General features: G+C 41.0%; 1 protein-coding gene across 1 annotated transcript; it reads left to right on the forward strand.

The window, feature by feature from the left end:
• Window positions 1–4,361: 4,361 nt before the first annotated feature.
• Window positions 4,362–14,777, forward strand: LOC308317806 (uncharacterized protein; the record flags this gene model as incomplete). The annotated part of the gene is made up of 6 exons (XM_080767083.1): window positions 4,362–4,376; window positions 4,837–5,040; window positions 5,463–5,575; window positions 5,695–5,777; window positions 6,784–7,249; window positions 14,735–14,777. The coding sequence occupies exons 2-6, from the start codon at window positions 4,840–4,842 to the stop codon at window positions 14,775–14,777; spliced, it is 906 nt and encodes a 301-aa protein (XP_080623209.1). The 5' UTR covers window positions 4,362–4,376; window positions 4,837–4,839.
• Window positions 14,778–16,500: the final 1,723 nt, after the last annotated feature.

Genomic DNA, 16,500 nt, shown 5'->3' on the forward strand with positions numbered 1-16,500 from the left:
AGCACCGAAGAGTCGACTTTAGGACTGTACTCGCCTCCCCCGAACCTCAAATGACGTCACATTGTAGGCTCTACAGCGCCGAACCGACTTTTTTCGGCTCTAAAATAGGAGTATGAATCGGCCCTTAGTATTGATGGGAGAAAGGTCTGGTCACTTAAGACATCAGGTTAAGACTGGCACATAATTGAATGATGAGGTCAGTTGTGTATCTATTAACCTTTAAAGCTGGTCTGGCATAAAGAGAGCCTTAACATATTTTTTTCTTAACCTTGTCTTAACCAAGACCCTCTGCAACCAGAGCACAGAAGGGTATGTCTAAGTACCTATGAAAGACATTTAAAAGTGATTAATGAGTTTGTAAGTCTGCCACCTTGTGGTGGCAGACATGAGTGTCCTCATGTATGGTCTAAGAAGCAGACCAACTCTTTAACATGACCAGCAGACTGTTGCCACAATGACAGCTTGACAGTGATCAAACTCCATCTAGCCTCATTAGCATTCATAATATTTTCACGTTTGGCAAGTTGATATGTATTGTATTATGTTCTTTTAACCAATTTACACCTGGTATAACATATACTTTGTTATACTGTATCTTTCATGCCGGGAGCTACCGCCGTCTCATAGCAACACTTTGTTTTTCCAGAATATAAGCTTATTTTTTTTTACATGTTTTAATAAATAACCAATTTACCATTGAGGTGCCCACTTCTCCAGTTACCAAACAAAACACAGTGATGTCCATGTGTCACCTAGGGTGATGCAGTGTGCATTATTCTGAATGGACACGTAGGTCATGTTCAACATGAATAAACACCACTTTCAAAGGGACCCTTGTCTTTCCCTATGAATACAGACAGAATACAGACATGCAGGTGACCAATGTTTGTCACAATATTTGCTAACACTTTCTGGCATTAAAGAATTGAGTATCCGTTGGATATATTTCAAGTATTTCAAGTATGTGCAAGAGAAAGTCCCCTCCCCTCATTGGAAAATAATAACAAATAAATTAACATAATTATAGGTCACTGGAATTTAAGTTTGCACAAATTCTGTTTCTAACAGGTGTCTCTTCAGAGCTCCCACCGGACCCTCCCAGAACAACTTCTGCAAGCAAGAGAAAGAAGAAGGGTATGTTGTTGTTGTAGTTACCGAGTTTGACAACCTGTCTTCAGGCAGACTGTCAGTCTTTGTATTGATAGGATAAAGTTCTGGTCACCTAAGACATCAGGTTAAGACTTGCACATGAGTTGAATTTGGAGGTTAGTTGGGTGCGAGACCAGCTTTAAAAGTGGAAAAAGTAAGCTTTTAAATGAATTCTAAAGGCCTATTCATAGTCTGGATTTTCGGTGGTGAGGTCGCCACAGCTCCGGTGGTGAGGTGACCACCGGAGCTGTAATAATGTGAAGCGGTGGTGAGTAAAAACAGAAGGGCTGGAGAGAGCGGTGGTTTGCTCTTCACTGCGTCACAGATAAATCAGACTATGAATAACGCTTACATTTGACTGACAAGCACCTTAAATTAGGGTTATCTGTTATAATTGTGGTTTAATATTAGACCCACTTCCTCTGGACAGCAGCAGAGGAAAAAGAAGTATGTTGGTTTTTCAGATATTTGAAGTCTGCCTGAAGGCATCAGGTTGTCAAACTCTGTAACCACTTTTAGAAACCTGAAGACCACACCATGAAGAGCTTTAAAAGTTAAGAATAAACCTGGCAGCTGATATAATTTATCCTGTTAAGCCATTCAGACTGCGATAAACATGTTGGAGATTAATCATAGTCCTAGTGAAATATCTTGCGGTGTGATCCCTTATCGGCTGATCGGCCACAGCGATTTGACAGCCGATTTCAATCAAGTGTATGAACTGCATAGCGAATGACTACATGCGGACTTGCAGTGTGTACCTAGCCTTATTCTTATTGTTATTTTCAGCTGCATTTTTTCATCTGTTTTGTGCCTGCTGTTAAATTATACAGTAAACAGACATGTAAAGGCTCTGAATAAGATTCAGATACTTTACAGGCACTTCAATACATGACAGGGTTGGGCAACATTATTTTTTTCATTAACAATAGTTTGGACTACCGGTACACCCTGAAAATGATTATGAACACAAATGGAAATACACGTATCCCAAAAATTAGGATCTGGAAACTGAAAGACACCACCTTGCTCTTCAACTCGAGTGAGTTGTGAGTTATCTTTTGGTGTGCATGGACACATTCAAAGAACTATGAACTATGAAAAAGATTGCATAGCTCAGATCGAGCTTTCCAGAATCCCTTTTATTTCAAGGGATCATGGAAAACAATGGATTGCTAACTGACTATAATTTGCTTTATCTTGTTTCATGAGATAAAACTCACCTGGAGGATATCAAACCCTTGTCTTTGTCTAAATCTTATTCTTTTTTTTCTCCTTCTGTTTTCCATTTTTGAATCTTTTTAGGCTGCAAACTTTGTACTAAAACAAAGATTTTTAAATGGGACCACATAAAAGAGACAAAGAAAACAGAGGTAAGCTGTTTCATTTGACTGTGTCGAATAGTACTGGATTTACCAGTGGCTGCTGAACTGGCTAACACTTATTTTTGTCTGTTTGTGGGGCCGTCTGAGACTGGAGAGGAGATGGCTCTCATAGTCTGGCACCCTTGCACATCATGGTAAGATCTCAGGGTTTTGTTCAGCTTTGGAAGTTTTCAAATGTGCTTCTATAAATAATCTTGTGGTACAACTATAAGAAATTATTTTAACAGTTGTGTGCATTCATGGATGTTTTACAGTGGAAAGGAATGGGAGGACACCTGGGAGCCGGCCGAGGGATTCCAAAACATATGATTGTTTTAATTTTTTTCATTTATTGTATTATTTTTTCAATAAATTGTTTATTACAATTTCCTTCTTTGCCTATTTATAATTGACCTGCCATTTACTTCAGAATAGTTTCCTACATATGCAGTCTATTTAGAATTTCTTATATGCAAGTTGTGCAATTTTATATAATAATAATAATAATGAATTTTATTTATAATGCACTTTTCATTCACAAGGAATCTCAGAGTGCTACAAGGTTTAAAAACACATGATATCATAAAAAGGTTAAAAACAGGTTTAACAAAAAAAACAGTGCAAAAACAGTTCAGCATAAAAAGGCCTTCCGGAACAGGAAGGTTTTCAGGCCTTTTTTAAAACATTCCACAGTCTGTGGCACTCTCAGGTCTATGGGGAGGCCATTCCACAAACGTGGTGCTGCTGAGAAAAAGGCCCGGTCCCCCATGGTGCGCAGCTTGGTATCGGGAACATGGAGTAGGAGTTTGTTTGCAGATCTGAGGGTGCGGGTGGAGGATGTTTTTGGAGGGGTGATTAGTTCCTGTAGGTATGGAGGGGCATGTCCGTTTATGCAGTTGTAAGTGATCAGCAGGACCTTGTAGTGGATCCTGGCTGTAACGGGGAGCCAGTGCAATGTGAGGAGGATGGGTGTGATATGGTCATGCTTGCGGACTTTCATCAGGACCCTGGCAGCGCTGTTCTGAATGTATTGCAGCTTCTGTATGTTTGCCAGGAATCCCGATGAAGAGGGCGTTGCAGTAGTCCAGTCTAGAGGAGATAAAGGCATGGATGAGCTTCTCTGCATCTGACTGGGTTAGAAGGGGGCGGAGTTTGGAGATGTTTTTGAGATGGTAGAATGTGGTTCTGCATAGAAGTTTTATGTGGTCACTGAATGTCAGGTGAGGGTCAAACCTGACACCCAGGTTTGTGACTGAGGAGGAGAAGGGGATAACCTGGCCGTCGAAGGTGAGATGGGACATGGGGCATGAAATAATCTGGTGTGGTGTGCCAACAAGAAGGGCTTCAGTTTTGCTACTGTTTAACTGAAGGAAGTTGTTGCTCATCCATGCCTTTATCTCCCCAAGACCGGTGGTGAGACATGATATGGCTGCAGAGGGGTTGGGGGCAGTCTTAATATACAGCTGGGTGTCATCAGCGTAACAGTGGAAGGAAAGTCCACGTCCGCTGATGACACGACCAAGGGGCAGCATATAAATGATAATATATACTACAAGCAGCTTTATATACATGGTGGTCACCAAGCATAAGACCGTCACAGCCTTTTGGTTGCCTTATTGGTAAGGTGAAGGTGCTGTATCAATAATGGAATAATGTTTCAATGCTAAGAGCAGAAGTCCTCTTATATAATTAATTGTTGTCACCAGTGTTGAGTATATACAAGTAATATGGTATCAAGATCAATTCACCAATCGCAAGCCCCTCCCACAAGCCCCGTTGCGCCGCCCCCTACGACAGAATGTCTACTTCCCCCCTCAGCTTAGCGTTGAAGTGAATGGAGCCGGAGGACCTACGACACACAAGGTATTATTTATATTACATTATTTTAGCAAGTTTCATTGAAATTGTTCTTTGTATGGGTACTGTAGTTGTTATGGGAGAGGCTACATATATTTTTTTGTTTATAGATCGCCTTTTTTAAGCAGAAAAAAACGTTAAAGTTACGGACCTCGTCCTGTAGCTCTGCTGCGGAGAGCTATAGCTATAAGCTGCTTTTGTTAAAGTTTATCGCCACCCGGCCGGCTCTCAACTTGTTAAAGACATTACTTTTGCTAATGTTACATTACGATGGACATGTTGTGTTTTTACTAGCAGATGTTAGCTGGTTAATATAATGTAACCACGATTAGTTAAGCTAACGTAGCAAGCCTCATAACATGGTAAGCTCGACAGATTCTAGACAGCGCGTTAACTTTTATGTGATTTATAATCAAGCTTTGGTAGTAGGTACATTTAGACTAAAATGCCATTGTCGTTGTTTCAGAACATGGTGAAACGTTGTGCCCACGGAACGTGCAAGTCAGACACTCGGTACCCTGATCGTCTGGAGGGTGGAGTGGTCTTTTTCCCGTTCCCAAAACCTAAATCCCAACCAGAGAAATGCAGGCAGTGGATCAAACAATGTGGGAGACCCTATGCTCAACTGAACCCCACCACAATAGACCATCACATATATGTGTGCTCCAAGGTAGGCATAGGGCTCTTGTTGATAATATGCTGTTAGACATGAGCTAATCTCAAAACTGTAAAGTTTGCCTACATACAAATACAGCAGGTGCATGTAATGTTAAAAGTATGATAGAAAAATCCCAGAGGGCTCCTTTCCATTGTGATCCTGTGTATACAATACATGTTTGCACAAGTGCTATAGAGGCTTCAGACAATGTCTGTAAATCATGATGCTATTTCTTTGCATTACATTTCTACACTACACAGAACACGTTATCACTAGCACCATTGCATTTTAACCTTCATTGCCATACTAATATGTATTTACCTGTGTATTGTTAGCACGTCTATTCACACAAATATTTCACTGCAAAACATGAGCATGTTTTGTAGTGATATATATCATTAAAATGCAAACTTATTTTTCTTTAATCTTTGTAGCATTTTGTGAATGGAAAGCCTACCGATGACTTCCCCAACCCCATGGCTGCTGTGAGCGTGTCTAAGCCAACAAGGGAGCAACAAGGTGGCTGTCGAAAGGCTCCCAAAAAACGGTACACAAGGAACATTTAATTTATCAAGACCGCTGTGTTGTAACATGCATTTTTGCCCCAGCAGGTACTACTATTCAGAAACACAAAATAGTCAACTAACATGAGTTGTGCTTTTACAGACTCAGATGTGATTTTGAGGAGGATGAGGCCTCCACATCCAGTAACCTGGAGAAAACCCCAGAAGAACAGGGTAGTATTGTTGGTGAGTGATGACATACTTTGTTGTACTATAGCTGATCTACAAGCTCACAATGTGTCACAAATCAGAAAGTCCAGACAAGGTAATTTGAGGTATCAGTTTATTGCACCCCCTTTGTGCCCAGAATAGAAATGCTGGGGTTCATGACATGTGGTTAATGTAGTAATCAAAGTAAAAAACATCAAGTTTGTTCTTCATCTCTTCCCATTTTGCTGCATCAAAGTGTATCCGCTGTAGGTGATGGTCTTCAGCACATTTAACAAATAAATCACACCATGACATACCAGTGAGCCCAAGCTGCCCCATTATCTGATAGTAGTAGTCGTGACACTCTTTTAGCTTATAGCTGCCATCTGCCTGCTTGGACAAGTAGGGACACCGCGTGATGCTATCCTTCGATGGGCATTTAATTTCTAAAAGCCCATAGTTAGTGCTTTCACCCTTTCTCTCTATGACCTTACGGTCAGGTGAAGTTCCAAGATGTGGTGCATGTGGATTTACAACCAAGCCACATGGATACACTGGATTGCCAGTGACCTTGGTGTACTCTGCCACTGCTACAGGCTCTTCTTCTATACCTCTCTTCATAGCTTTCGTTTTGACCGATCCTGTACATTTTAACTTTTCAGCAAGAGTGTCATGGTCAGCTCTCCTAGAGCATATTCTTTTGAAAGTGCTCGAAGTTAGTCGAGTAGACCTTTCCACAAACCACAAGTTATTTGAGTTTTGCTTTCTGGTATTTTGTTCTAATTGTATTGACTCCTGTACTGAAATTGTCATTTTGGTGTAGATTTTCATGGCATTCTCATGAAAAACTCTGCACACATCTGTTGGTTGGGGGGCAATTTGAAGTTGGGGAAGTCATCTTCATCACTATCAGGAGGCTCTCCACCATCTGCAGTAGGTGCTGCAGCTCCAGTGATAATAAGGGGAAGCTGTAAAGGAAAAACAAGACAAAAAAATATACATTAAAATCATTAATATGTACCGTAATAATTTCTATTTCCAGAGAGTTTGGAGCCCCCACCTCCGGAGGACCACGACCAGCAGGACCACCAGAGGGAAGCTGAGGAGGAACATGACGCAGAAGAAGTGAAGAAATTAAAGGAAGACAATGAGAACTTGACATTGAAATTGGCTGTAAAAGAAACGGAGGTAGAACGTCTGAAAAAAACTATAGAGACACTTAAAGAGGGTACACTTACACCTGAACTTCTTAATGATAATGAAATCCCCAAAATGATGGAATACAGTACTGGGTTCACGTATGCACGTTTTAACCAACTGTGCACACTATTTGGCATTCCAGCTAATCCAGACATCCCCCAAGTAAACGTCCCACTAAAATACAAGAGAAATAATTGGAAAATTGTAGAGATGCCACTCCGTAGGCAGTTGCTATTTGTTTTAATGAAACTGCGCAACAATGAAGATCTGAAAAACCTTGCCTTTAGATTTATATCGCCACACAAAACGCAAGTGTTCTTTTCAATTCCTGGATTGACTACATGTTTGACATTTTGGGTGAATTACCAATTTGGCCTCACAGGGATGTCATTTCAGAAAACATGCCCCCAGAATACAAATCAGACTACCCATCAACATTTGCAATTATAGATTGCACAGAAGTGAAAATTGAAAAACCAACCTCATTGGCAATCCAGAGCAAAAGCTATTCAAATTATAAAAGTACCAACACCCTCAAATCACTTGTTGCCTGCGACCCTCGTGGTGCTGTGATTTTTTCATCTGCCCTTTTCACTGGCTGTTAGTCTGACAAGGAAATAGTCAGGAGGTGTGGCATCATCCCACTCCTCAAACAACTGATTGAGGTTGGGTATTTGCAGAGGGGGGATGGCATAATGGCTGATAAGGGGTTTCTAATAGAGGAAGACCTGACCGCAATAGGACTACAGTTAAATATTCCACCCTTTGCCAGGTCTAAGAGACAAATGCCAGCTGGAGATGTGCTCGCAACAAAGCGCATTGCAAAGCACCGGGTGCACGTTGAGAGAGCCATTGGTAAAATAAAAAAATTCAAAATTGTGTCAGGCAGAATTCCAAATACTAGGATTGGGAACATAAATCAAATATGGTATGTTGTGAGCATGTTGTCAAATTTCCAGCCTCACATTCTTAAACAGTAAGGTACAGTAGGGATTTGTATTCTGGGGCATGTTTTCTGAAATGACATCACTGCACTTTGCTGCATCAAATTTGGTTACCGGCTCCCACGCACCTGTCCTTGTAGGTGTGCACAAGGCCTTTTCGCTACAGTTTTTTGTTTTAACACATTCTGGACGGGAACCCCTTTTGGTGTTTAAAGCATTATGTTATACTTTAGGTATTGAAATAACACTGCCATGCTACCAGCTTGTAGATCTGCTTTTTTCTTTTTTTTTATGTTTGAGAATGACCGACATAAAAACATGGTTTGTTCTTGTGACTGTAAACATGTGTTGCATGTGGGCCATAGTGCGTGAAAGAGAACGGCACTGAATATGTCTTCATTGTTTTCGGTTGGTTTTGTGTTAATAAACCTGTGGGGAATATGTTTTTAAGTCTCTAACTTTATTCTCTAACTTACCTGGTGGCTTAGCCCACATCCCAGAGGATACTTGATGCCTCCGACATCTTCTACATGTTGTGGTTCTGATGAAAGGTAACTTATTGGGGCATCGGTCATCTCTCTCAAAAGACTAAATGTTTCGGATCCCAGCTCTTTCCTAAAACAGAAGTACATACAGAAGTGCCTTACTGGTATTGAATGAATTAATGCCTTTTTGCAGACTCAGGGTCCATAGAAAAACATATTGTTACACTGTACATTGAAAGCAAGAACTTACTTGTCGTGGGTATAAGTGGACATGATAGGTTTCCTCTTACGGTTGACCTTCGCCTTGGCCACCTTCATCACTGGTTCACTAGTGATATTTTTACCTCTTGCTTTGTGCCACTGTTGAGGCTGACTTGTACATGAGGTGGCCTCTTCATTCCCATGACAGGGTTTCTCTTTGCTTGCCCGGGAATAATCGAGTGTAAACACCAGGCCTACAAGATGGGAACAATATCCTGGTGCCCTGATAAAATAAAATAAAACATGTTGGCATATAGAAGGATAAGACTACCTCGTCTGATAATGTATTTTCCATCAATAAATAAAAGGTAAAATGTAGTGTACAGTGTACTACTAGATGTCAACAGTGAATGATGTACGGTTTTGGATATTATCAGGCGATTGTTATTGTTATTAGTCCTTTCCTACATACTGACTTGTTTGTTTTGTACACACATCTTCTCATTGTATTCCATATTGATATATTAGGCTATTATGCATTTAACCAGTGTTAACTTGTAGGCCAGCTGTCACTGACATAACATCCAAATCGCCTGATAACATCCAAAACTACATCATTCACTGTTGACAGACATCTAGTAGTACACTGTACATACACTGGTGTACATTTTAACCTTTTATATATTGATGGAAAATACATTATCAGACGAGGTAGTCAGGTACTATACCCATACCTGACTGTACTGAATGTCCCCACACTAGAGTCTCTAGCTAACTAGGTAGACTAGTTGAGTATTCTACTTGCTAGTCTTGTTTAGAACCATGACATGCCTAAAAATAGCTGACGTTTATGCTAGATAACTCGTTAACTAGAGTTGACATTATTGGCTTAGTTTACATCATACTTGGACACTACACTACAGCTGCCTGGTTTTCTAGCTAGGGTAGAACTATATAGGCACCAGGCACCTGTAGGCTTAACGTTGACATCATGATTCTGCTGAAGATGTGTTGACATAAAATATTTAAATAGCTGTATTAATAACTTACCCGGCAGTGCAGGAACATGACTGGTCCAAAACTTTCTCTTCGTCACATTTGAGGACGAGGTTGTGGGGTTTCTCGTGTTTGGATTGAGAACGGTATGCATGCGCTTCCACTATTGTTGTTTGTGTGTTGACGTCTTTTTTAATATTTATGTTGTGTATATAGCCTTCAAAGGCATACTGCAGCCCCTTCTGCCTCGACCTTGATGAAATTTTGGAACTGTCGTTCCAAAAACCTTCTGAAACAGCGACAGGTAATGTTTTAAAATCCCCCGCCATGGTGGTGCGTCTGTCAGCAAGCATCTCTGCCGTGCTGATCTTGTCGTGTTGGGTGTGGCTGGGGCGGCCGGTGAAAATGTTTGACCATTAAAAACATTACCCACAAATAAAAATATAGCCTATATATATACACACACACACACACACACACACACACACACGACCAATAAAACCAATGAACCATCAAATAATCATTTGTTACCAAGTTCCCCTCTTGTGAAAGCTCAAAACTCTCTGGAAAGAGACATTAAATATGTAATGTATATATGTATCTTGTCTTTTCTAATACAGCTTTCCCTTGTTACTGGAGTAGCCTACCTACCTTGGTGGACTTCAGTGACCCACAAATGTGTACACAGTTCTGAATGAAAACGCCATGCAGATTTACACCATATAATGACACTTTCCTTAAGATAAGATTCAATAAAACTTTAACACAACACTAGAATCAGAATCATCTTTATTGTCACATCACAGTTTTAACTAGTATACAACAAAACTCAATGATAAAATAACTTGTGGTTTGTTGAAAGGTCTACCCCCACTAACTTTAAGAGAATATATGCTTGCATATCACTGCAAAACATGTGAATGGTAATGAATATTACCACGACAGACTCCTATAGTAATAAAAGACAAGGGTGATATAGTAATAACTAATAACGTTGTATAGAAACATGCAATATGATAATGTTCAAAGAAACGTGATTGATAGACATTGTCTGAAGCCTCCAGCACTGACCACAAATGGTGGTCAACCAATGCATATACCGGTTGTAGTATTTTGTATGTAGCTAAACTTTACAGTGACTAACGTTAGGTAGCCTGATGGTAAATAGGATAGGTAGTAACGACAACACATTTAAATTTAATAGCCTACAGTTTTGTGATCATAACATTAGCAGCTCCCTTTACAGTTATGCCTAACTTGGAGCAGACGTATGGTCTCCCACATTATTTGTTTGATCCACTGCCTGCATTTTTCTGGACAGTACGTGTCGAGTTGCAGCCAGGTTCCTTCGGTACACCGTGTTGTTGCTGCTGCTGCTGCTGGAGGAGGTGGTGGATGGATGCGACCTGCATGTTCGTCTTCTATCAGAAGAATGTTCTGAAATAATGACAGTCATTTTAGTCTAAATGTACCCACTGCCAAAGCTTGATTATAAATCACATAAAAGTTAACGTGCTGGCTAGAAGCTCTCGAGCTTACCATGTTAGGCTTGCTACGTTAGCTTAACTATGGTTACATTATATTAACCAGCTAACATCTGCTAGTAAAAACACAACATGACCATCATAATGTAACATTAGCTAAAGTAATGTCTTTAACAAGTTTTGAGAGCCGGACGGGTGGCGATGAACTTTAACAAAAGGTAGCTCTCCTCCACTGCTATGGAGCAGAGGCAGAGCTACAGGACGAGGTCCGTAACTTTAAAGTTTAATTTCTACTTAAAAAAAGGGATTCATAAACAAAAAAATATATGTAGCCTCTCCCATAACAACTACAGTACCCATACAAAGAACAGTTTCAACGAAAACAATGAAACTTGCTAAAATAATGTAATATAATACCTTGTGTGTCGTAGGTCCTCCATTCACTTCAACGCTAAACTGAGGGGGGAAGTAGAGATTCTGTCGTAGGTCGGGGCGGAGCTGGCGCTTGGGGGGAGGGGCTTGCGATAGGCTAATTACATTATAGATCTCAGTTGTGACACAAAGAAGACATCGCTAGACATTGTCATAGTCACAGCAAAAGACCAAGTCATTTTGTATTCTTCTGTGGATACTAGACTACCATGCCCTTCAAAGAGGAACTAGACCACTCACATTTCCAGATGTTCTGAGTAGGCACACAAGACTGACTGATCTTTTGAGCAACATACCAGTGAAAGCAGCTTGTATCAACGACCTTGAGGGCACTCAAATGGCTCCTACGCAGCTGGATGGACGGGTGGCCATATACAAACCATGTAGAGAAGATGCAGTAATGCAGCATTACTTGGATAAGTAATATTGCTGTTTAGGCAATTGTAATAAGTAAAGTTACACTACTAGTTACTGGGGAACATAAAGTACAATATATTAGGCCAACACTGGTTATCAATTTGTCACTGACATGTCTGCAGTTTTGATTGAAGTATTTATTAAAGGATTGGAGAATTGCAGTAAATTTCAAGCACAACTGGATACAAAACTGTTAACCATGGACGACACCATAAAGAATTACACTTGTTTACAATAGGGTCCATGTTCAATTCATAACAGTCAGTGATGGAGTGAAGTATTACAGGGACAAATAGTATACCGGTAGTTATGAAAAAGCCCTGAATTTCTGTTGCAGAAAAAGTAATACAAAATGAATTAATTTCATGTGCTAATGGTTGGATCGATCAACCGACTGTCTGAATCGATCAACCGACTGTCTGGATCGATCAATCGACTGTCTGGATCGATCAATCGACTGTCTGCCTGCCTGCCTGCCTGTCTGTCTGTCTGTCTGTCTGTCTGTCTGTCTGTCTGTCTGCAGCAATAAATTGAGAGGCAACAGCACGGACTGCTACACTATGAAAAGGCGTAATTCACTTTAAAGAAGTGTTCCACTGGACTAAAAGATCCTTTGCAACGAGAGCAGAAAAAAAAAATGCTTGCATACAGACAACGACGTGAATCAGCGCCGTTCATTATGCATTTCCAGAAAGTAGATGGAAGGCATCAAATTAATTCTCATTAAGGAAATAATCTAAACGGGATTTATAACGCAGGAACTATTAGAAAGTAGCTATATTATATTATATATTCGTATGCAGCGCAAGAAAGCCAGTGGTCACGTGACTTGACACATTTACCCCCAGGCACCAACTCGTCACCTTTAGCCTACCGTAGACGTCATACATTTGACGGGTCGGGTACCCTGACAGCCCTTCATAAAAAGACGAGTTGGTGTTGAGAAGGGGTTGAGGAGAAAGGGACTGACAATACTGTTATTGCGTCTGATAGCTTCTCTGCACTGGAAAGCATCAAGTCAGGCAGATCTGCATGCAGAATGGACCTCCTTAGTGAGGCACATATGAGCTTATATAGAATATAGTCGGGGATCCACAGGCCCAAAAGCTCTTGAAAATGGGTTGAACCTGTGATGTCATGCTATACTTTTTTTTGGTGTTTTTTCTATTAATTTGGTCATTAAGGTCCATAGAATAAGAGGGCTGCTCTGCCGGAAACATCGCGAAAAAAAGTTATGGCCATTTTAGTATAATGAAGCCTTTATTCTTTTGCCCATTTTCGCCTATTGTAAAAAACTAGGTTTCTTTTCTTAAAGTGCTCAGTAGGTTGTGTAGGCTGTCAATAAATGATTCCCAGATACACAGAACACATGTGTGAACAACACCAAGTCCAGAAATACACTCACAAAGCCTTTCCAAATGATTTATAGCCATTTTTGGTACCAAAAATTCATCAGTTTTTTGCATTTTTCCCAATACTTTCATCTTTACTTCAATAGTAATCAACTTTGCCATGGGTTATGACATCAGCCAATGTCTCATTCTTTTCATCAATCTTTATAGTCATTCCACATTTTTTTTTAAATCAACCCTAAATTAAAGGAACTGTGGTGACTTTATTACCCTAATGCTCAAAATTCCCAGAGCCTTTTTTTTCTTGAAAACAACTGTACCCCCACAAAATAAAAGTGTAACACAACAAATTCAAAGTATTTTTACAATATATTTATATTCGAAGTATTTTTTTTATTATTATAAAATAAACAGATGTGCACAGCTGATTCTTTATGTTAGTTGAAATATCACACCTAGTGTGAAGTGAGCTGTGCTATTTATGAATACTAATATATATTGTCTCTGTTGTGATCATAGTGATGCAATTGCTATCCTTGATCTTGATTGGCGTACATACATGCTAAACGTCCCATGACGCTTGGAGCTATACTCCTTCCAGAAGCACAGCTCAAAAAAGGAAATTAAACATTGTCTGAATAAAATAATGTCTAATATCACGAAAATGAAAATTATCAGGAAAATGAAAACGACTAACTAATCAACTCACTCACTGTCACTGTCTTCGAGTGTGAGTTCAACTCGTGAACATCTTTTGGGGTCCCCAGTGCAGAGACAGGCAATGACATACTTGACACCGGCTCTTGCACAGGAGCATCCTCTGGCACACTTGCTTTTCTTGCAGTGGCAATATTTGGTGCGCTTGTATTGTGCAGGTTTTGCATCCTTCAGCATCATTGTTGCCACCAGCTTACCATTGACAAGCTCTCTGCCAAAGTTGGTTACCACAGGGTAGGTTGGCTGAGACATGTGTGCCCTCTTACATACAACCAACTGATGCAGGGCTCTGAGAAGGTGTAATTTGAAGGCATCTTCAGTAGGTGGAAGGCAACGCATGTCTCCTTTGATGTTGCCAAAAAGATGGGCTCGCAGTGTATCCAAGTTACCACTGAAGTCACTCCTCTCATACAGTGAAGCCATGTATCATCTAGCCGCTGTCCCGACATCTTGTGTAACATCCAGACTTTCCCCAGAGTCACCATTTTGGCACAGAGGCAGAAGGTCTTTCAGGTGATCTACGGCAGCTTTGTAGGCACGTCTTTTTCCCCTTCTGTAAAGATAGCTCACTGTGTCACATCCAGTCAGTATGTAGGTGCTGAGGAGTATGGATGAAAGATCGGAAGCTTCAACATCATACTTCACTGCCAGGGCATCCACAATTGCATGAGCAGGTAGGTAGATATCCATCTTCTTTACCCATAGCTCCTGTAGGCCATCCATGTGTGTGATGTAATATGCACATCATGATCACATCTGTGTCAGTAGCCACAACTACAGCCCGTTCGTGGTGCAGATGTTCTACTGAGTATGCAATGTGGGCAAACATCCTAGTATCTGCCTCCTCATGCTTCTCACAGTTCTGGAAGTTCTGGAAGCTCAACCTGGCAATCTGCTGATAACAGAACAGTGCGACTAGGATCACGGAGCCAGATCCATCCCTTGACCAAGGTTATGCCATGCGAAAAGGGAATAAGGCTGACTACTTGGCTGCAATCAAGACATCCCTTGGCAGTTCATGGTGTGAAGTGGACAGATTGCCACCATTCGACAAGCCTGTTGTAATGGTGGTTGATGCCATGGCATTCATCCAGCGTCAACAACATCTTGGTTGCAGCACCTTCCATGAACTGCAAGAAAAATACCTGAAGCAGCTCCTTAGTGGTATCCCAGACAACTGTGACTGCATCCACTTTGTTGGTGATCGATATGATGTCTCCAGCAAGATGAAGGAGTACAAGCCACATGATAGTCTTGCCTTACCTGAATGGAAAGGCTTTGTTCAAAATCCACTGAATAAAGCAAACCTGTTGAACTATATGGGAGAAGCATGGGCTGCTCAGCACAAATCACTTCCTGCTGGATGCACACTTATTCTGGGTGGACTTTTCCATGATCCTAGTCGCACTGTTCTGTTATCAGCAGATTGTCAGGTTGAGCTTCCAGAACTGTCCTGTGAGAAGCATGAGGAGGCAGATACCAGGATGTTTGCCCACATTGCATACTCAGTAGAACATCTGCACCACGAACGGGCTGTAGTTGTGGCTACTGACACAGATGTGATCATGATGTGCATATATTACATCACACACATGGATGGCCTACAAGAGCTATGGGTAAAGAAGATGGATATCTACCTACCTGCTCATGCAATTGTGGATGCCCTGGCAGTGAAGTATGATGTTGAAGCTTCCGATCTTTCATCCATACTCCTCAGCACCTACATACTGACTGGATGTGACACAGTGGGCTATCTTTACAGAAGAGGAAAAAGACGTGCCTACAAAGCTGCCGTTGATCACCTGAAAGACCTTCTGCCTCTGTGCCAATACGGTGACTCTGGGGAAAGTCTGGATGTTACACAAGATGTCGTGACAGCGGCTAGACGATACATGGCTTCACTGTATGAGAGGAGTGACTTCAGTGGTAACTTGGATGCACTGCGAGCCCATCTTTTTGGCAACATCAAAGGAGACCTGCGTTGCCTTCCACCTACTGAAGATGCCTTCAAATTACACCTTCTCAGAGCCCTGCATCAGTTGGTTGTATGTAAGAGGGCACACATGTCTCAGCCAACCTACCCTGTGGCAATCAACTTTGGCAGAGAGCTTGTCAATGGTAAGCTGGTGGCAACAATAATGCTGAAGGATGCAAAACCTGCACAATACAAGCGCACCAAATATTGCCACTGCAAGAAAAGCAAGTGTGCCAGAGGATGCTCCTGTGCAAGAGCCGGTGTCAAGTATGTCATTGCCTGTCTCTGCACTGGGGACCCCAAAAGATGTTCACGAGTTGAACTCACACTCGAAGACAGTGACAGTGAGTGAGTTGATTAGTTAGTTGTTTTCATTTTCCTGATCATTTTCATTTTCGTGATATTAGACATAATCTTTATTTTATTCAGACAATGTTTAATTTCCTTTTTTGAGCTGTGCTCCTGCTATCATAAATAGCACAGCTCACTTCACACTAGGTGTGATATTTCAACTAACAAAGAATCAGCTGTGCACATCTGTTTATTTTATAATAAA

The sequence above is a fragment of the Protomyctophum bolini genome (assembly GCF_963924005.1).
Source record: "Protomyctophum bolini genome assembly, chromosome: 6".
Classification (NCBI taxonomy): Eukaryota; Metazoa; Chordata; class Actinopteri; order Myctophiformes; family Myctophidae; genus Protomyctophum; species Protomyctophum bolini.